Source organism: Alosa pseudoharengus, unplaced genomic scaffold (assembly GCF_046254945.1).
Source record: "Alosa pseudoharengus isolate Yale_2024_CS ecotype anadromous, Long Island Sound unplaced genomic scaffold, YU_APseudo_1.1 YU_APseudo_1.1_scf_6, whole genome shotgun sequence".
Classification (NCBI taxonomy): domain Eukaryota; kingdom Metazoa; phylum Chordata; class Actinopteri; order Clupeiformes; family Clupeidae; genus Alosa; species Alosa pseudoharengus.
In genome coordinates, this window is record NW_027468848.1 from 21,219,020 (window position 1) to 21,241,076 (window position 22,057).

Here is a 22,057-nt window from a genome sequence, read left to right on the forward strand (position 1 = left end):
CCACCACCCTGGGCCTCGGCTCGCCAGGGTACGGCTCCTCGCCGGGGCGCAGGGAGACTGTGTGTCATCCACAGCAGACCCTCCCCCTTACACACACACACACACACACACACAGACACACACACACACACACCACGCTGGGAACAAGCAGAGAGTGATGTACTCATGATGGCCACTGTTGTGCCGACATGTCGACGTCTCCTCAACGCACACAAAAACTCTCGCCCTTACATTAGACACATTACGGACTCCTCAACGCCGACACATCAGATATGGAGATTTATTTGACAGATATGCAGATTTCTTTTACCATGCACTATAACCTTGCAGAACAAACTTCTGTGACCTTCTATATACCAAATCTATACAAAGGACATTAAACAGTCCTAAACGCCATTAGAATTGTAAAATATTCTTATGATGAAAATAGCATCTCTTGGATAGTGTATCCCTGTCTTCAGGCAAAAATGTAACACACATTTCAAACTGTGTAAATACATAACATAATTTATGAAGAAATCTACTAAATCAACATTATCATTTAATATATCTATATATGATGGCATCTAAATGAGACAATGGCAATTAATTTTGTCATGCTCTTGCCTGCTGAAAGGGTGAGATAGGGAGGGGCTAATGTGCATTATGGAATGGGGGTGGGTCAAATCCCAGACGTGTTGCCACGGTGATAAGGTACTCCCTGCCGCCGTCGGGTCTCGCACATGTGGGGAGTCATGGCGACTGGATTGTGACAGACACAGTGACAAGTCCGCCGAGATATCGGGTCAACCTTGAGCCGTGATTCTCGAACTTTTCGTGTGCTCAGCACTGTCGCCTTAAAAATGTGTTCTCTTCAGAGACCTAATGCAGAAAGGGCTCATTCAGGCTTCTCTTGCCTCCAGTCTTTTGCTCAAACCTCAAAGCAAAGGCACCATGGACATCCTAGACACACAATCACACTAGATCACACTAGACCTAACTCCACTCTCCAGTTTATGAGGCTTCTTGGCTGACTACATAGTATTTCAAGTTAACAACAAAAAAAAAAGCCAGTGGGCTCACTTTGGGAAGGACATAAATGTCAGATTGCCCTAATTTACAGGAGCATCTACTACCGCAATGGGCGCTCAGCAATCAATTTATATATGGAGTAAAACTGCAGGAAAACTTGAGCAGGAGCCTTGGCGTGGCATCCCGCTGCCTGGGGGTCAGGACTCTGATCAAGCTCAATGTCAGTGTGGCCCATTGTCCCCCACCCTCCCTTCACCCACCCCGCACAGCACTAGTGTAACTTATAGAGGTCTCCATAGTGATGGCCACAGGGAGACAGAGTGGCGACAGAGAGAGAGCGAGCTAGACGGCTGACACGAGTCGGGACTGTACATTACTGTATCTGAGCCCACCTCTGCACCTCATCACCCACTGCGATGAGGGACACAGACATTTATATGTCTGGAGTGGAAGGGGGGGGGGGGGGGGGGGGGGTTGGTACACAATTATGTCTGGTAGCCTACTTCACTACAACACCTCAGAAGGAGTGAGTTGAGATTTGGTTGGTGAAAAGTGAATATTGTCCTCCTTTGGCCTCCTCTTGATATAAAACATGTCAAGATATGTGCAATGCAGAAACTTTAGTCAATCAAAGCTGTTGAGGCAATATATTCCTTATGAATTTTAGGTAGTGATCTCTCTCTCACACACACACACACACACACACACACACAAACACACACACACACACACACACACACACAAACACACACAAACACACACACACACACACACACACACACACACATTGGGTAATTTGTCAATAAAAGACATTGCTTCTTGCTTTCTTTTCCTTCCACATATTACAATATGAAATTTGTGAGATGATAATATGAAGTCTGTCTTAATCTTTGACTGTTGCAGTAGAATAGCTGAAGTCTACTGGAGAATCTGGAACGCCATAAATACAGGGAGGATGGTACTGAATGTGTGCAATGAATCCTATCTATTTGGAAAATCGTCTCTATCTGTGGGGGTAGGCTACTACAGATACACTGCACCCTGCAGGAATGAACACTTGGAGTAGCTCAATTCACGGCTGGCTTTGTGGCCCAAGTCTGTCACCTTGTGGACACTCTAGTAGTCTACAGTTTATGTCACTGCTCGGTATGAGACTACCTGAATTGGTGAAATGTAACTGTAGGCACAAACATATTTTTAGTTTTTTTTTTGTTAAAGCTAGCATATAAGCACATTCCCCAAAATAGGCTAGGCTATTAAACTGACAAATCCATCGTCCAGTAGGCCTAGCCTAGAGCAGACAAAGCTCTAATACACTGTTAAAAGTGCAGATAGCTCTATGCCACACTGAGCTGGTGAGAGGGTTTTGACTGAGTCTGTTCGAAAATAATGTTTACTTGCATATATCTTAGCAAAATAACCGATTCTGAAGTCGACATCAGGCTGTGTTATCCAGCGTTTTCTAGTCAGTTGTCTACGTATGCATTTGATCCTCATTGGTTTAGTAGACGTCAAACCCACAGATATAATAGCCTACATTTATTGTTTCATTTCGGCATGCTCTAGTCTTATCACAGAGAAAATCACATAGCCCTCTTGTTGACCGTCGGTATGTACACGCCCCCTTTTCATCTTTGCGTGTAGCCTGCATTTCTATTGGGTTTTACATCTAAGGATGCTGCACTCTGTCGAATAGGAAACACCGACAGGACGCTCTCTCCGTGTGGCGGGAAAGGCCGTCAACCTTACTTGCTCTGATGACCTGTGCTGTACCAGAGCCCGTCTGTGGACATTCTCTGTGTGTACTTTTGTGAAATTGTGATGTTTGTCTGTATTGGATCAACACGCATCGCTATATAGGCTACCTTGGCTAAATGTACTGAAACCAAGCTAATGATTTCGCTAACGTGGGACTGCGTGCAACATTTGTGATTCCCGTTACGCTTCAGATTGAAACAAAGTGGCATTTCTCAAGGGAACAAAGGGAGCTAGCTAGCTAACGTTAGCCGGCTCGATATAGCTCAAAAAAACCGGCTAGTTAACCCAGCTGCACAAGAATGAGTTTATTTAACTTGGACAGGTTCCGTTTCAAAGGGGATGAAGGAACAAATTCTACCCCGAAGTTAAAGAAATCAGAGGTATCAAGTGACTCGGCGAGCCCCAGTTCGGATAAAGAGAACAAACCAAGTAAGAATACCTGCTACCATTACCTAACCAAAAGCCATTCACGTTACAGTTAGCACTGCACTGAACTGTACAAGCTTGCTGCTCTCTTTTCCATCTGAAATTGGCTAGGCTAACGTTACTGTTTTTATTAGCTTGCTAGTAGTATCTGGTCTAAGTTAGCTTGCTATGACAAGTGGACTTGTCTGTTGTCAATTTGTCTAAAATATCTAACGTTTACTTTCATACATTGACAAGTTGATCAGTTATTGGCATACCACTCATTGGGTTATGCGTACCCATAGCTTTGAAAGTGTTGTGTGTAAGCGTAGATTGCTGCCTCGGCCTCAGCTAACATTACTTTCTAGCCAGCTAACTTCATCAGTAGTGTAGTGTTAATTGCTCCATGAAGTGACACATGCTCAATGTTCTGTGCTGTGCATGACTGTGATGACAATCAGAAATATTAACTAAGCTAGCTATTTTTGCAGTAGCTTACATTTTAGGGACTGCTAACAGATAGCTTCTTGTAGCTGGCCAGCCATGATGGCTAAGATTGCTTGTTTCCTCAAGACCCTGAATCAGAATCCCTGCCATGTAATATGAAATCTCATAGCTTAGTCTCGGGTATTGTGCCACACTGAATGCCTGTTCTGTAACCTCTCTGTCTTCATTCTGTCATTCAGAAACCACCAAACAAGATCACAAACTTGCCTCTAAGAAACCACTGAAGAATAAAGTCGAAGGTGGTGATTCTGATGAGGACATTCTCCAGAATGGAATGTAAGAGAGCAATGTTCTATGCAGACTTGAGATTCTGTTTGTTTACTGTAACTGTACATGCATGGAAGAAGAAGCAGAGAGAAGTTTTGAGTGACATGCATTTGAAAGGTGATCAGTGTTGGTGCTTATTGACAGATTACCTCAGAGAAAAGCAAAGCTTTACAAGAAAGAAATGACTGAGCATTCAGATGACGACGATGATGACGGCCACGACAAGGTCGATGATGAGGATCAGAAGATCGAGACACTGCAAGAGATGTTTCCTCAGAGGCACCGGAGTCAGCTGCTAGAGGTAGTTAACTTGTAGCCTTTATGTTTAAAACTGCAGAAATTCTTCAGGAACACCAAATTTTTTCCCCTGTAGCCATTTAACACCTGTCTTTGCTTTCTCACAGTTAATCAGATGCACAGGCACTTTAGAGGGAGCAGTGGCACTTTGTTTGATGCAGTATGGAGACAGAGGTATGGTGTCGGTCAAAGGGTTCTTATGACGTTCTGAAAGTTAAACTTAATTTATCATTATGTGTTATATACACTACACCCTGTTGTATAATGCTCATTCTTTCTGACCAGCTGCATCAAGGCAAAGAAAGAGGGATGTCCTCAGTGAGGATGATGATGTTGAGAAGGATGAGGATGATTTGTCAAACCCAGCAAAGAAGAGACGTGCTGAAGTGGTAAGAGACTGCAACTGGATCAACAGAAGCTCTGTTTTTAAGCTCCTGGTAGCTCAGTACTTAGGTCCTGGTGGGCACAGATGACTGAATGCATGCCATGTGTTGTTTTATTATTTTACCTGAATCACTTTACTGTGCTGGATGCTTTTGTAAACATGTGAAAAGATGATTGGAAGTGCAGGAATTAATGAAGAATGAATGCAATATTTAGCCCCAGTTACCTTTTGAAATCTTGGAACTGCCATAGCTAGGCAAAATATAAGTTGTCCCAGTCTGCACACAGTAATGTGTTTTCTTTCCAGTTGCATTCGGTCATTGCATAATTCCTTTTGAGTCTTGTCAACAGTGCTTTCTCTCATCATGCAGCCTGAGGATTCCCAAGAATCTGATGAGTCGGAATCGGAGGATTTGGTAGATTCAGAGGATGAGTCATTTGAGCCAAACCGGGAGAAGCAGGAGCGTCTGGTGCAGAGGCTGAAGAAGAAGCTTCCGGACCAGGACAAGGAGGTAAGGCCTAGAGACCTATTATATTCAATACCCATGTCATCAAGATCATGAGCAAACTTATTTCCCTTTCAATATGGTCAATGGTTCAGTTTGCTTTGCTTTCACTCCTTTATCTGGGGCCGTATTCACAAAGCCTTTTATCTTACCACTAGGAGTACTCCTAAATCGCACTAAAATATTTTAGCTAGGAGTTTTCTCTTAAAAGTTATTCACAAAGCCTTTCAGACCTACTCTTAGTAAGGAAAAATGACAGCTCCTAAACTAAGAGTGAGTCTTCGTTGCTATGGATGACGTCATTACTCATGCACGAGCTTGACTGAAGTGACCACCTTGATTGGCTGATGATTGTAACGCGGGAATGATTACAAACACCTCCCTTACGATGATGAGTGACAGGTGACAGGTCTGAGAATGCGTGCGCTACACAAGTAGTTCGAAGGACGGAAGATGATGAATAACTGAATAAAAAGGCCTAGCCTAAATGAATAAAGAGTAAGCCAAAACAAATAGCCTACAGTAGTAGCCTAATGAAACATAGGCCTACGGACTGATGTAGTGTCTTTGCCACATTATTAAATTAATCTGTCACATACAGTATGCCTACGTTTGCAAAGAGGAGAACATTTTAATTTGATTCACAATGAAACGTTACATTTAATTAACATGTTAACAATGAGTAGGGTTTGGTTGTTGTTGGTGGCGTTATTGCATCCCTTTTATGAATGTAAAATTGTTCCCTCGCGATTGGAAGCTCCTATTGCCGCATAGGCTACGCATTTCAAAACATCGCGACGTGAAATGCCGCAAAAAGCTGTTTGTGAATGGGTCTTAGTGAGTTAGGAGTCCTCTCGACTTCTTTTAAGCTGTCCCAGACTTAGGTGCTACTTTTAGGTCTAAAATGCTTCGTGAATTACTTTTAGTGAAAAAAATTAGGAGTCCTAAAGTTAGGAGTGACACGCCCATTATTTTTAGGAGTTGCTCCTAAATTCGCCACTTAGGAGCTACTTTTTGCCTTAAAATTCTTTGTGAATACGGCCCCTGGTACAGTACTGTATGATAACAGATAACAAGCTCATGGATTCAGATCCAGTTAAGCAGAAGTTCAGTGGAGCATGTCAGTGGAGCATGTGTGGCTTTACTGTGCTGAAGGCAATTTGAGCAATGGTCCGAATGATGGGAGGTAAATGATGTCTGTTGCTTTGCAGTTGCTCAGGGATGTTTTGCAGGAGCATGACTGGCACTATGAGGATGCTCTGGGAGCACTGCGCATGTTCGCTGATTCAGGTGAGGGAACTTACCATGCCTCTGACTTAGTTATAAGGCCAGGAACAGGTCTGGTTTAACCTCGTGTTGTTGCTGGGCAGTGCTGAAGGTCTGTGGGCTGCCGTGCTAGTGCTCTGCCATGACCATCACCCTTTTCAAATGTATAAATAATTTTTACTGGAGTGACCCAATTGTCTTCAGTCTATTGAGAAGTTAACATTCTGCTTGGTCAGAAGTTTAAATAAGCCAAGTCCCTGTTGCCATGGAAACTCAAACCAAAGAGAATGGTTGTCTTCATATTTAGCTTTGGTCTGGGTGACTAATGAGTGTTGGATTCCCTTTTAGACAAGATGTCTACATGGCCACTGATACCACACAAAATAATTGCGGTCTCAAGATCACAGATGGTTGTTTATAGTTGTTTCTGTTTTTCATGTCAATAGGAGACTCCAACTCTTCAAAAAAGAAGTCAAGCCAACCAAAGACCTCCAGCTCCTCAAAGGCAAAGAAAGGCAGCAGTGAACTGAAAAACTCCAGCACACCCTCCCTCTCCGGTTGGGTGTGGAAGATCCCCAGTGCCTCGGTGGCCGCCAAGGCCAAACAGGGCGAGAGCAGCAAGGCCAAAGACAGCAAGCCGGTGGAGAAGAAGAAGGAGAAGAAGGTCCCCCCAGTACGGAGAAAAGGAGAAGATTCCGAGGATGAAGATGACGATGAACGTGCACTCAGCAGCGGGGGCGAGGAGGATGACCTCACGGACGAGTACAACTCAGACGACGAGGCGCCGGTCAACTCCGAGCAGCAGCAGGACATCCTGAAGTTCTTCCAGGAGGCGGCAGCGCACGAGCTCACGCTCATCTCCGGCTGCTCGGCCAAGAGGGCCAATAAGATCATCTCGCTCAGGCCCTTCAACGTCTGGAAAGACCTGGTGGGTTCAGTGTGTGCGTGCTGAGTGAGAATGTGAATTTCAACCGACTTGATAAAATTGCATTAAGATTGTATAAGAATGCAAACTTCAGTCATTTTTGAGGACTTTTCCTATTGTGAAGACTTTTCCTTTAGGTATGAGCTGCACCAGGCGCGTAACTGAAGCGTTCCGTTCGCTACGCGTAAAATCCATTTTAGATGAATGGTCTATTTTTTTCGAACGTACGCCCCACTGTCACGTCTGGTGTAGCTACTTCCATTGATTATAATGGAAGCTAATTGTTGCAGCAGACGCAACGGGAACGGAACGTTTCAGTTACGCGCCTGGTGTAGCTCAGCCCTTAGTCTTTTGTTTGGTCTGTTGGAGGGTGATCTCATGTGCGTATTCCCCACCATCCACTGTGTTGACCTGCAGCCTATTGACAGCCGGTTGATTATGTGCAGATATTTTGGGAGGTGCGCCACATTTAGTGACATGCTGCTTTTGATTAACAGCTCAGCTCATTATGCTGCCCTGTAATTTAAAGCACAGACTTAGTCAGTTTGGCTCTCTCTCTCACATCTCTCAGATGTTCATCCTACGCTCAGTGAAAGCGGGGGAATAATCATACAGGTCCGTACATGGGCATATGATGTGTTTTTGGTTGTGTGATAGAATGCTTTCTGAGCGATATGCACGGCCATGGAGATGTTTTAAGATATTTTAAAAACAGTGTAGCGTTTCTTTGCCGCATGCTCTACTGGGTGCCTTTGATAAGGAAAGGGAAAAGCCTTCTGCCTTTGTTCTCGGCTTTCAATGTGCTGGCAAACAGATTGCGTTGTGATGCTGTCTGCCCTCCGACAGAAAGCTTCTTTATCTGCTCTCTGCGTTTGGAGTGATCTACATCTTTTTTCCCTCCCCCCCCGACAGTCCCAAAAGGATTTACCTGAAGAGGGAGAGAAAAGGTGTGTTAGGCGGAGTGCTGCTGGTCAAAGTGCCGTCAGGCAGCTGTTGGAGAGAGAGGGGAGCTGTTTGACTTTCCCCTCGTACCTCTCTAGGCAAACAGCGATTTCTTTTTCTTCTTCTCAACTGCAGAGTGGCACAGGTGTGCCATTGTGGGCCGTCAGCAGGATCTGACTGCTGCTGTCGCCTTTTCATCAGTATGGTGTACTTCACCTGTGTGTGTGTGTGTGTGTGTGTGTGTGTGTGTGTGTGTGTGTGTGTGTGTGTGTGTGTGTGTGTGTGTGTGTGTGTGTGTGTGTGTGTGTGTGTGAGTTAGAGCAAACACTTAGGCCTAACTTTGGAGCCAGAGGAATTTCGCTCACTGTAACAGGCAGAGCTCTTGTCTCCGTCTTGCATTTCTAAAGGAGCTTGTGGAAATTGGATAGATTTCAAGGTTTTTTTTACGTGTATTTGCCACAGGGGTGGAATTACATAAAGAATAAGGTTGTGTTTATTTGACTTTTTAGCCTGCTTTTATCCCTATTATCTCTTTGACACCATCCTTGATGTGTTGGTGAAATGCCTTTATTTATTGTGCTAATATTTATTCACTCATTTGGTGCAGTGTAGATGGAAGATTAGAAAATGGAAAACGTCAGGTTGTTCTATCTGAAGTGTGCTATTCCACTGATTGGTGGGAATGATGAATAAGATCTCATGTTAACAGTGCGGCCTCACTGAGGTGGCATGTTAAAAGGTGGGTGTGGTGGTGTCTGTGAGAGATTGATAAAGATTTGTGTGTGATAGAACGCAAGTTTTGGTTTGGGTTTATGTTGGGTTTTCATGAAGATAAATCAAATGTGGTTTTTGGCAGGCTTTTACGTTCATTGAAACACACTGGTCTGTAGGCATGAACTAGCCTAATTGATTTGTGGTATCAATTGGCTCTCAAAACGGCAGCAGATTGCAAGCTTGTGAAGGGTTTGAGAGGGTTTTTTGTTAGGTCTTGCACAAAGGGAAAGCTTTAGGTTTAGCGGAGTCTGTATGGGGAAAACCCCAGACAGCCTATTTTATTTAGCATGTATCAGTGTATTTCTTATCTTCATGTTTGTATGATTTTCTGGTGCCCAAGCTTTGCCTTGGTGTATGCTTTAACAGTTTTAGTGTGTGTGTGCGCGCGTCAGAGTATATCTGTCCTCTCTTCATGAGGCCCTGTTTGCGTGTGTGTTGCTTTCATTAGATGTTCACTTTTAATGTCTTGTTACGTAAGTCTGCCGCTTGAGCTTTGCCTTGGTTAGTGTTGTTTGTTTAATACGTGTGTGTGTGTGTGTGTGTGTGTCCGTCCTCCAGGAGGCCATGTTTGACCGGGACAACGGCCTGTCTGCGGATCTGCTGGTGGGCTGCCGCGTGGTGCTGAAGGAGAGGCAGGTGGTGCAGCAGCTCATGGGCAAGTGCGAGGGCATCGCCCGCAAGATGTTCAAGGACGTGACCGCCCTCATCGAGCAGGGCACCGGCTCCACCAAGCAGCCCGCCATCCTGAACAGCAGGTGAGCCCACGCAGCCCCCCTCTTCTTCACGCCACCTGAGCACAGAAGGGCTGGGGGCTGAGAGAGAGAGAGATGGGGGCAGGGAGGGAGAGAAATAGAGGGTGGGTATGAGAGAGAGAAAGAGAGAGGGTGGATGTGTGAGAGAGAAAGTGGGTGTGAGGGAGGGAGGGAGAGAAGGTGGGTGGGTAAGATAGAGAGACAGAGAGCGAGCGCTGATCTGCTTCAAGAGGCAGGGAAACCAAGGAGCATGTGGTGGCCTTTTTAAATGAGACTTTGAGGAATTGAAAAGATGGGGGACCTTGGCAAACCTGGAGAAGAATGATAAGTTGATCCTGAAAAGTATGGATTCCCAGCACATACTGTATACTGGAAAAATACTGGATATTGACAATACTATACAGTAGATGTCGCTATACATTATCAAAACCTTCAATAAACAATGCTCAAACATACAGTATAAATGTATATATGCATAAAATTACTATTTGGTAATACACCCTAATTATTGTATTTTAAACCAGGTCATAACAAATGGGGAGTGGCCAGCAGCCAGACCAACGGATACCTTGTCTTAGCTGAATTACTGAAGCTAAGCAGGTGTGGGCCTGGTTAGTACTTGGATGGGAGACCTCCTTGGAAAACTAGGTTGCTGCTGGAAGTGGTGTTGATGGGTGGTCAGTAGGTGGCACTCTTCCCTCTGACCAAATAGATCGATCCCAATGCCCCAGTGCAGTGATGGGGACACTGCACTGTAGGAGATGCCGTCCTTCGGATGAGACGTTAAACCGAGGTCCTGACTCACTATGGTCATTAAAGATCCCATGGCACTTATCGTAAAGAGTTGGGGATTCCCCGGTGTCCTGGCTTAATTTCCAACCTGGCTCATTCAATCTGGCCCCCTAATCATCCCCCACTGTGATTGGCTCATTCACTCACTTACTCTCCACCTCAAGCTGGTGTGTGGTGAGCGTTCTGGCACATAATGGCTGCCGTGCATCACCCAGGTGGGTGCTACACATTGGTGGTGGTTAGTGAGGTCCCCCTTTCCATGTAAAGCGCTTTGAATGTTGAGAAAAGCGCTAAATGTAACGTGTGTTGTTGAGTGGCACGACGAAATGAGTCCAGTTCAACAAAATAAAAAAATTGGTTTAGGTTGCTGTTTCTCCTCCTAAATCCTAGACATTTTCTTCAGAATAATTATTTATGATGACTTCTTGAAGAGGCCAAAAGCCATAACACGAAGTTATCAGACCAAAGAAAACGGAAACTTTCCTGTCCTCACACAGCAAGCATCTGAACGAGGAAGAAAAACGTCAACTTTTTTATCCAAACTTTAATGAGCAGCCTACACATTTGGCCTTCAAAATCATATTTCTTGGTGGTTTTACAGTAAGATACGTCAATGAGTGAGTGATAAGAGGTTAAGGAATGTGTTTGTGGTGGTGAAATTAGGAAATATAATTTAGTCATTTTTCGACCCTCTCTGCATTCAAATCGCTATATCTCAAAATGGATTTCCATGATCTTGGACTCATTTGGTCGTGGCACGCCCCAATTGACAAATCGCCTTTACAAAGTAAGAATATGTGAAAAAGGTTTCATGAGGTGTGGACAGCTCTAGTGTTGTCCATGGTGAGGGCATTAACCCTGGAAGAATAAGCAACTCTAGTCATGGCCCACAGCTGACCTGGAAGCTCCACTCTTAGCCACTACCTTTACTTCTGGAAGTCAGTTTTGTTATCTGATTGTGCTGTTCCTGCTTTTTTCTTATTTATGTGTGTGTGGCTGTTCCATTGGGTCCCATCAGTTTAAGGTTGCAATCCTATCAGCTCATCGGAGTGAAGTGGCTCACACTATTAAACCAACACAAGCTGAGTGGCATCCTCGCTGATGAGATGGTAAGTGGTAAAGAAAAGACATTCATTCATTCATCCATTCATTAATTTATTCACCCATCCATCCATCCACCCACACCCCCCCAATCCATTTCAGCAGGTGTCATGACACAAACATTGTGTCCGTGATGGTACAGTAGTCGTTGAACCTTTCTGTACATAAAATGGTTGATATAACAGGCTTATCTCTCTCTCTCTCTCTCTCTCTCTCTCTCTCTCTCTCTCTCTCTCTCTCTCTCTCTGTCTCTGTCTCTGTCTCTGTCTCTGTCTCTGTCTCTGTCTCTGTCTCTGTCTCTGTCTCTCTCTCTCTCTCTCTCTGTCTCTGTCTCTGTCTCTGTCTCTGTCTCTGTCTCTGTCTCTGTCTCTGTCTCTGTCTCTGTCTCTGTCTCTGTCTCTCTCTCTCTCTCTCTCTCTCTCTCTCTCTGTGTGCAGGGCCTAGGGAAGACTGTCCAGGCTATAGCTTTCCTGGCCCACCTCTACCAGCAGGGCATAACCGGCCCTCATCTCATCACTGTGCCCTCCTCCACGCTAGGTACGAGACCTCACACCCACAGCCCGAGAACAAGGGAGCACTTTGACATTTACCTTTTATTAAATTGGCAGACGCGTGCGTGTCCAGACTGACTGACTGACTGTCGCATAAATGTAAAATTTGTGTGCGGTAAAAGGCTGCCCAGCAGCTGCTGGGGGTTCTTGTGTGAATAACTTACACGAACGATCTGGCAGCGTTTCAGATTGTGCACTTTCAGTATGTGAGGTCAGTGCAGCATGAGAATTTTTATTACTCTGGATATTGAGTTGCTGGGAGGCTAGTGCTAAGGGCTTATTTAAGTGCAGCTATTTGGGACAGCGTGAGCATCCCTCAGTAGATGTTGCCGATGATGCTGATGTTGATGCTGATGATGCTGATGCTGATGCTGATGCTGATGCTGATGCTGATATTGATGTTGATGCTGATGATGCTGATGCTGATGCTGATGCTGATATTGATGTTGATGTTGATGCTGATGTTGATGTTGATGTTTTTATCAGATAACTGGGTCCGTGAGCTGAAAGTGTGGTGCCCTACTCTGAAGGTGCTGGTCTATTGTGGTGAGTTTGGGACACTAACTGAGTTTAACATGTGGCAGTGTGTTGTCCTTTGCAGTAAGGTCACATCATTTTGTGTGTCTGTGTGTGTCTTTGTTTCAGGCTCTATAGACGACCGCAAATACCTGCGCCGTGACATTCTCGACAGGCAGGTGGACTTCAATGTCATTGTATGCACGTGAGTAATAATCACCCTTCGGGCTTAGCCCATTCCCCCCCCCCCCACTCACACACACACTCACACACACACTCACACACATTACAGCTGCCTCCCACCTTCCATTGTTCTATTTCTGGTCACTCTCTCTCTCTCTCTCTCTCTCTCTCTCTCTCTCTCTCTCTCTCTCTCTCTCTCTCTCTCTCTCTCTCTCTCTCTCTCTCTTCCCCTCTTCCTCTTTTTCCTTCTCTCCTCCACCATTGCTTTGGCTGTTGCATCCACTCCCCTATCCCATCTGCTGAAGTGCCACAGTGCCCTCCGGTGACCAGAAACAGAACTGCAGGCTCTCGTTGTAGCCCTACCCGCCCTCACAGCGGCTCCCTAGTCCCAGTGGCAGCTTGCGCACCTGGAAAGCACTTGACGGAATGTGCTGATTAATCATCTCCTAATGATAATTGATTGCTACGTGCTGTCAGTCACCGAGCAATCAGAGCCAGGCATCTGTCGCTATTCATCTATCCCTTACGTGATTGGCCCATGGGATGATACCCCGCTGAATAGATGTTCCTCTAGAATCTAAGCTCTGCGATTGTTAACTCCCTTGTCTACAACAAATGCAGTTTGAGCACATATATGAACATTCAGAATATTGTTCATAAACTTGTTCATATTCTTACACACATCTGCATTGCATTGTGTGGGTGTGGGTGTGGGTGTGGGTGTGGGTGTGTGTGCACATGCCTGATGGTACATGTGCTCTGTACCCTCACTCAGGTATCGCTCAACACTGGGAACTGACTTTGACCGCAGCCTGTTTCGTAAGCTGAAGCTGAAGTACGCCATCTTTGACGAAGGTCACATGCTGAAGAACATGAGTTCTCAACGCTACCGCTGTCTCATGGCTATCAACGTGAGTGCTGCACCGATGATGGTGATGATGATATTGGTGGTGGTGGTGATGATGATGATGATATTGGTGGTGGTGGTGGTGATGATGATGATATTGGTGGTGGTGGTGGTGGTGATGATGGTGATGATGATATTGGTGGTGGTGGTGGTGATGATGATATTGGTGGTGGTGGTGGTGATGATGATGGTGATGATGATATTGGTGGTGGTGGTGGTGGTGATGATGATGATGGTGATGGTGATGGTGGTGATGATGATGATAAGGATTATAATAAAAGGAAGTTGAAAATCCAATCCGTAAGCAATGTCTGTGCAACCAAAGCTGCACACAGCAGTGGACCTTCCAGACCTGGACAGGGCTGCTCGATGTCTCAATTTAGATAGATAGATAGATAGATAGATAGATACTTTATTGATCCTTAGGGGAAATTCAATTTACACACATTACATACTCTATTTACCCCCCCATCCCCCTCTCCCCAATGGTCACACCACCCCAAGAAAAGCTGGTTTGCTTTCTAGTTAGAAATGTGTGATGATGGTGCTGATGACTCAGTAACCTAACTACAGCTTGGATTATACATCTCCTGTGCTTTTCCCCTCCTGTCCAGGCCGAGCGCAGACTGCTGCTGACGGGCACCCCAGTGCAGAACAACCTGCTGGAGCTCATGTCTCTGCTCAACTTCATCATGCCCTCCATGTTCTCCAGCAGCACCAGCCAGATTGCCAGGATGTTCTCCAAAGTGAGTGTGTGCTCTATGGAGGAGATGGAGATGTTCTCCACTGTGTGTGAGCTCTATGGGGGGAGATGGGAGATGTTCTCCACTGTGTGTGTGCTAACGGAGGAGATGGAGATGTTCTTCACTGTGAGTGTGCTCTATGGGGCAAGATGGAGATGTTATCCACTGTGTGTGTGCTGTGGGGGAGATGGAGATGTTCTCCACTGTGTGTGTGCTAATGGAGGAGATGGAGATGTTCTCCATTGTGAGTGTGCTAATGGAGGAGATGGAGATGTTCTTCACTGTGAGTGTGCTAAGGGGGGAAATGGAGATGTTCTTCACTGTGAGTGTGCTAAGGGGGGAAATGGAGATGTTCTCCACTGTGAGTGTGCTAACGGAGGAGATGGAGATGTTCTTCACCGTGAGTGTGCTAAGGGGGGAAATGGAGATGTTCTCCACTGTGAGTGTGCTAACGGAGGAGATGGAGATGTTCTTCACTGTGTGCTGTAGGGGGAGTTGGAGATGGAATGTTCTGGGGATGTGGGTGAAAAAGGGTGTCTTTTGAATTGAGGACAAAGAGCAAGTCTGGCCCTACTCAAGGAGGAGTTGGTCAGGAGACCGAAGCCAAAAGATGGCCTGTAGTCCTTTTGGTGCTGGTTTCCTGTTAAAGATTAAGCCTATTAGCCCTGGACTGAAATAGAAAGTCAGTGGAGATGTCTCTGTCAGGAAAAAGTCTCAGACTTTAATTGCCATATTCCATGTATTGGAGACCAGGGGCCGTATTCACAAAGTCTTCTTTAGACAAAAAAACGTCTTTGTTTCTTTTGTTTTAAGAACAAATTTAAGAAGATTTGATATTCATGAATAAAGTTCTTATGTTTTTTCTTAATTTTCTTCTTAAGATGTTTCCTAAGAAAACACTTAAGAACAAATGAGATTCTTGAAAACAAAGTTCTTACATTTCTTCTCAATTTTCCTTGTAACTTTAAGACAACCCTGCACCTGTCTTAAAAATGTTACAGTGTAAAGTTGAGCCTCTTAAAGTCATTTATATAAACACATTTAAAAGTTTTAGACAGCTCGTTTAAAATATCAGTCTTTATTATGTGTACTTAAAATATATAAGCTTACCATTTATTGCTAATTTTAGCTTACTGCTATTGTTTTCGGTAAGCCCTCTGTCTACTGAAAACTGGCATAACCGAAGGGTGGCAGCATGTGACGCACATCGACGTCAGCGTTTAGAACATGTTTCATTTCTTAAACACAAGGTCCATGGAAATGGCCGTATTTTCTAGTAAAAACCATGGTAAAAACTGCACAACGCAAGCTAACCCCTTAGCAACGGTTGCCACTTGTAAACAAAACTAACGTTACGTTTGTAGCAGATATCGCTAGTCAGATTCAAATGGCACTTTATACAGTCCTATGAATGGCACTGAATGGTGTGTCATTGAAACGTGGTTTCATCGTTTTAAACTAGGTATGGGTAACGTTAACACTGTTGATGAATGATGCAGGCCTTTCTTATCTAAGAAGTTCTTAAGTGAGAAAACAAGAAGTTCCTAATAAATACGACAGTTCTTAAGAAAATATTGGTGAATAGCATTTAAGAACATTCTTAGGAATCTTCTTAGGAATCTACTTAAGATTTATCTTAAGATTTGTTTCGTGAATACGGCCCCAGGCCTCTGGGGAGTTTGACTTACAGAAAAAGCAGTAAGTAGTAAACCTTTTGAAAGAAGAGCCCAATGATTTTGTTTTGCTTGAGGAATGAAGCCATAGTTCTATTAGGAGTTATACCACTCACTCAGAGGTAGTCATTAAACCATGTATCTGGGATAACCCCCAGGTCATGACTGTGAATTCCAATATGAATGTGTGTCTGTCTGTCCTTTTGACCCTCTTTGTTTCTTTATTTCTCGCTTTCTCCCCTTCCTCTTCCCCCTTGTCGCTCAGTGCAAGTAATAACCTGGAGAGCAAAGCTCAAACAAGCTGAGCCTTCCCAGAATCATGTTTGCTCATTTCCTGTCTGGGCATCCCGTTCACACACTCTACCTTTTATCTGTCTTTTTTTTTTTATTATTGTTTTTTATTTTGTTCCTGTTTTTGTTTAGTCATTCTCCTGATTTCTTTTTCTGCCTCCCTCAGAAATCAGACGAGGAGAGCAGTTTCCATAAGGACAGGATCGATCAGGCCAAACGCATAATGAAGCCCTTCATCCTGAGGAGGGTCAAAGCCGAGGTGAGCAAATGATCCCGCCGGCAGCGCTGCCATGTCATGACCACTGCAGGAAACCACAGCATCACTATGCTGCAACAGCTATGGTGCTGATAAACAAACTGAGTTATTACTTTTTATATTAGCATACTACATGCTTTAAAACAATACATTTTCAAACGGAAGTCATCGAAAAGGGACGGTCATGATCCGTAGTGGTACACAATAAAATTAACGGTTGGTAAGTTTTTGGTCATGTCATTTTCTTACATGGTTTCCTAACGATATTAGGGCAGTTAGACAATTAGTTAAAAATAACTTTAAATGCTTCCAACGCTTTCAGTGGTCTAGTACCATGTCCACTGGGGGGTCCACTGAAGGCATAAGGCAGGGATCACATTGGAAATAATGAAGTGGCAGCGGTAAAGGAAAACACAATGCTCAGGCCATAATAATTCAAAGGAAGTTCTATCTCATTCCTAAGTTACACGAAGGGTCTGATTGAACGTGAAATTGTTTGACACTAGCGGAACGGTGGCAATACAAACAATAGGAAATCTGACCGCTTGCTGCTGGTCAGTGTGATCCTCACCCCACGCCCACTCTTGCTCAGCTCTCTCCCTCTGCACTGAATCGCTCCCAGCAAGCGCAACAAATAGGTGCCGCTTCTGTTCTCTGGCTGGGTCCGGATTGGGCGTATGACGGAGGCGGTGTGGCTGCTAACACGGGCGCCAAAATGGAAGTCAACATGCAACGCAGCTGTTCCGCACGCACACTCTCACTCGTTAACTTTCCTTGTCTTCCTCAGGTGCTGAAAGAGCTGCCCCCTAAGGTGGAGCAGGTGGAGGCGTGCCCCATGTCAGCCAAGCAGAAGGACCTCTACACCTCCCTGTTCAACAAGCTCAAGCGCTCCGTCCCTGGAGAAAGTAGGTCCCCTGCCTAGTCCAGCACTAGTCATTGAGTCCCATAGGGCAGCATTCTTACCCCAGTTGTACATGTGATGCCGGAGTGTGTCCAACTGTGTGTGTGTGTGTGTGTGTGTGTGTGTGTGTGTGTGTGCCTGCCTCTCCCCTTTATATACTATACTATACTATACTATACTATACTATACTGTTTGCTGAGTGTTCTCTTAACCGCGTGGTGACCCGGTGTTTATGTGTTTGTCCTCTCCTCAGAGAAAGAGCTGTGTAATGTGATGATGCAGCTGCGCAAGATGGCCAACCACCCGCTGCTCCACCGGCAGTACTACACCACCGAGAAGCTGGCAGCCATGAGCCGGGCCATGCTGAAGGTCAGCGCGCAACTGGCCAGTCCTAGCACGTTGTGAGATTTGATTCGCTCGTCCAGTTCTGTCTGGTCAGAGCGCAGTCTGTAAGCATTTTCAGTTAAACAGCTGAAATGCTTACGGATACAGACTGTGCTCTGACCAGATAGAACTGAATGTGCAAATCAGACAGTTAAAGGTCCAGTATGTAGGAAATAATGGAAAATAAACTGTAACCATTCCAAAAATGATCACCATATGTTGTCAGAGAGTAAGGAAACACGATGAATTGAAGTAATGGCTTATTTGACAACATTACTCTAACCCGTAAAACCCATGAAAAAAAATGAGTTACGGGGCGGAATGTCTTGGAATTTTCGTTTATGTTTTGAACGATTCATTCTAGAATAGCGTATTAATAATGGGCTAGCGCGTCCTCCTATTTGGGTTGCCAAATTAGCAAAGGCCAACTGTCAACAGCTGTCAGTTGTAGTCATGAACGCCTACGAGAGGCAGGCAAATTTCCAAAATTTAAACAAGAAACAAATGAAGTGGACATCGGAGGAGCTTCCTGAGATGGTGACGTCTTCGTCAAACGAAGAATATCAAGTCTGACGCAGAGCTGGCCATATTTATCCACAACAGGTAGCCTATGCTAAACTTCATCTGCATTGCTAACTTCAGCTAAATATGTTATGTTGGTTAGAGAGGTATTTTTTGTTTTCACTGTTTCCGTAATGTGTAGCTGTGTCATGGTTGGAGAAACGTTAAAGCAGCTGCAGGTCAACTAACGTTAGCTAAGTCTTCATTACATCTGGCAACCCAGAAGAGGCTCGCGTCTGGTAGTCTTGAGAATGTTCACCAGTGTTTTGATTTTGGCCTAAAGAACGTTCGGTAACAATCCTACAAATCGCACCTTTAAAGGATGATGCGTAAAAGTCTTTGTGTTAGAGCTGTTCCAGACCAGGTGAGTGGCGTATCAGTTGCTTGGCGGCGGCTTGGCGTTTTCGATGTCTTTGTTTACCAGAAACGTGTCTGACGTGACGCTGCGCTGGCCTCTCTGCAAGTTCTAACCTGTTAACATGGGAGCCACGCAGCTGTCACGCTCACGCCATGCACCCAGTCTGAAACAGCCTTTAGAATCCAGCGGGGCCACATACAAATGTTACCTCATGTACCCAATACCCAGTAGGCTACAGTGCCCTGTTTGGCACATGGCACTACTTAATTTTCTCTAATGTCATCACAAGTCACACTCTGCTGTGACATGCCACAGACTAAACAGAGTGGGGTGAGGTGGGGGTAGGAGAACTCCCTCACACGTGGGTGTGAACTGTTAGTGTTGCATATTGCTTCCTCATGTTGTTCAATCAAAAACATGAGCAGAGTTTCCTCTGTTGTTCAGGAGCCGACGCACTTTGATGCTGACCCCGTCCTGATCCAGGAGGACATGGAGGCGATGTCGGACTTTGAGCTGCATAACCTTTGTCTGCAGTACCCATCCATCCACAGCCACAAGCTCGACACCGACCTGCTGCTGGACTCGGGGAAATTCGATCGACTCACACAACTACTGGCCTCCCTCAAAGAAAAGGTAACATTAGCATGTACTGTACAACCCACTCAATTGTTATCTCTCTCTAGCACACACACACACACACACACACGATTATGCTGTTATACCATTGTTTGGAGCCGTATTCACAAAGCTTACCGCTAGGAGTGTTCCTGAATCGCACTAAAAATTTTGAGCTAGTTTGAGTTTTCTCTTAAAACCTATTCACTAAGCCGCTCATACCTACTCTAAGTAAGGAAAAATGACAACTCCTAAGATAAGAGAAGAGCTCTGTTGCTATGGTTGACATCATTACTCATGCACAAGCTTGATTGAAGTGACCACCTTGATTGGCTGATCATTATAACGTGGGAACGATGGCAAAAACCCCCCCCCTACGATGATGAGTGACAGGTGACCGGTCTTTGCTGGTGAGAATGCTAGTGCTACACAAGTACTGTGAAGGATGGAAGATGATAAATAAATAGCCTAAATGAATAAAGAGGAAGAAAAAGCAAATAGCCTAGTAGCCTAATGAGCACTATGGATTGATGCAGTATCTTTGCAACATTTTTTAAACTAAACTAAAAGACATGTTTGCAAAGAGGAGAAACAATTTATTTTGATTTACAATGAAACCTTACATTCAGTTTAACTTGTTGACAATGAATGCTTTTGGTTGTTGTTGGTGGCGTTATTGCATCCCTTAGTTACAATGCACAATTATTCCCTTGCGATTGACAGCTCCTGTAGCCGCATGTGCATGTGCATTCGCCAAAGTCGTTGTGACGTTTAAATGGACTGTCACATTGCGACAGAGTTACAAATTAGCTATCTGATAAGAGTTCAGAGGACCGCAAAATTGTAACAGCAATTTGTCAGAGATAGTTTTACTGCCAAAATTCAGTCTGCCCACACAACTACTGGCATCCTTCAAAGAGAAGGTACAGTACCACTAGTGTGTACTACCTGCTCTATTGCAGTATTTGTATGTTTGGATCCAAATTTTTGTTGAATATCTCTAGCATTTATTTCCTATACTCGGTCATATTGACCTTACCATTTTTGGCCCTCATTTTCCTCATCCTCTTTTGTGTGTTAAATAATGGACATCTTTGTCCTCAGGGAGACAGAGTGGTGCTTTTCAGCCAGTTCACCATGGTGCTGGACATCGTAGAAGTTCTGCTGAAGCACCTGGACCATCGTTACATCCGGCTGGATGGGTCCACACCTATTGCGGAGAGGTAAGGGGTGCTGAGTTAATCATTACCACACACACACACACACACACACACACACAGAGACACAGACACACACAGACAGTCAGCAAACCTTTGCTTGTCCTACTCCAGGATTGGGCTCATTGATGACTTCAACAACGACCCTGATATCTTCGTGTTCCTGCTGTCCACCCGTGCTGGGGGACAGGGCATCAACCTCGCGACCGCCAACGTGGTCATCCTCCACGATATCGACTGCAACCCCTACAACGACAAGCAGGCAGAAGACCGCTGCCATCGCATGGGCCAGACCAGGTAGGTGTATGGGGTTTTCAACCCAACCTTCAGGACCAGAGACAGAATATCTCAGCCTCTGGCAGCCATGTGACTGTGCATTTATGCCAAACCTTTGTTTCTCTGGCAGTCCCAGGGTGATTTGTGGTATGAAGTTGTCATCAGTTAAGTGAGGAGTGAAGTGAGGGTGTGTGTATCATTTTCTGGTCCTCTTTTGACCCACAGGCCTGTGACGGTCATTAAGCTGGTCAGCAAAGACTCCATTGAAGATGCCATGCTGCGAGTCGGGCAGGAAAAACTGAAACTTGAAGAGTGTATGATCTCTTCAGACATGGGTAAGCACAGCTCAGGAATTGCATATTTTTCCCCCACTGTCCCAGGCCAGGATAATGGTGGAAGCTGTATAATCATGTAAAATATCAAGGATTGAACCCAGAATGAATTTGCATGGATGTTTTGTAAGTCTGGTGCTTGTGTAACTATATTTTCAGTTGACTGAACTCTGACTCTTTCTCTCCTTTAGGGGAAGAGAGCTCCATGCCTGAAGATATGGCTTTGCTTTTGAAGGTCTCAATGGGCCTTTGAAAGCAGTGATGGTACTGTTACCTCTCCAGATAGGGCTTTTTTTTTTTTTCTTTTTTTTTTTTAAGTGTTTTTAGCTATTGTCTGTGTTTGTCTTGTACATCTTCATGAAATAAATATAACTTGAAAACTCATAGGCATGTTACAGTATTCCTTACTACTAGCAGCTTCCGTGTACTACTTTATTTTTTATCCCACATCAGAATTGTTTTTTTTTCTAATGGGGCATGTGTATAAAAATTGAGCAACCACTTTTGACGTTTTCATGTAATATTCTACTCATCTCTGGTTGTTTCCAAGGAGACACTTTTCCTTTCAAAGTTAAAGTACTAAAATACTGTCAGACAGTCATTCAG

General features: G+C 44.7%; 1 protein-coding gene across 1 annotated transcript; it reads left to right on the forward strand.

Annotated features, from left to right (window-relative positions):
• The first annotated feature begins 2,743 nt into the window (after positions 1-2,743).
• Positions 2,744-21,835, forward strand: smarcad1a (SNF2 related chromatin remodeling ATPase with DExD box 1a). Its single transcript, XM_076270428.1, has 23 exons — positions 2,744-3,198; positions 3,861-3,957; positions 4,093-4,249; positions 4,353-4,419; positions 4,531-4,634; positions 5,001-5,141; positions 6,347-6,425; positions 6,848-7,329; positions 9,601-9,797; positions 11,605-11,695; positions 12,125-12,224; positions 12,725-12,784; positions 12,884-12,959; positions 13,713-13,848; positions 14,459-14,590; positions 16,718-16,810; positions 17,595-17,712; positions 17,962-18,077; positions 19,456-19,644; positions 20,731-20,849; positions 20,958-21,140; positions 21,345-21,454; positions 21,643-21,835. The coding sequence occupies exons 1-23, from the start codon at positions 3,069-3,071 to the stop codon at positions 21,702-21,704; spliced, it is 3,039 nt and encodes a 1,012-aa protein (XP_076126543.1). The 5' UTR covers positions 2,744-3,068; the 3' UTR covers positions 21,705-21,835.
• The last annotated feature ends 222 nt before the right edge of the window (positions 21,836-22,057 follow it).

Bases quoted from the DNA above. Each gene is read 5' to 3' on its own strand.
- smarcad1a (XM_076270428.1), top strand. From the start codon at position 3,069: ATGAGTTTATTTAACTTGGACAGGTTCCGTTTCAAAGGGGATGAAGGA. The intron at 9,798-11,604 runs GTGAGCCCACGC...GGGTCCCATCAG, and splicing joins CCCGCCATCCTGAACAGCAG to TTTAAGGTTGCAATCCTATC. The intron at 21,455-21,642 runs GTAAGCACAGCT...TCTCTCCTTTAG, and splicing joins TATGATCTCTTCAGACATGG to GGGAAGAGAGCTCCATGCCT.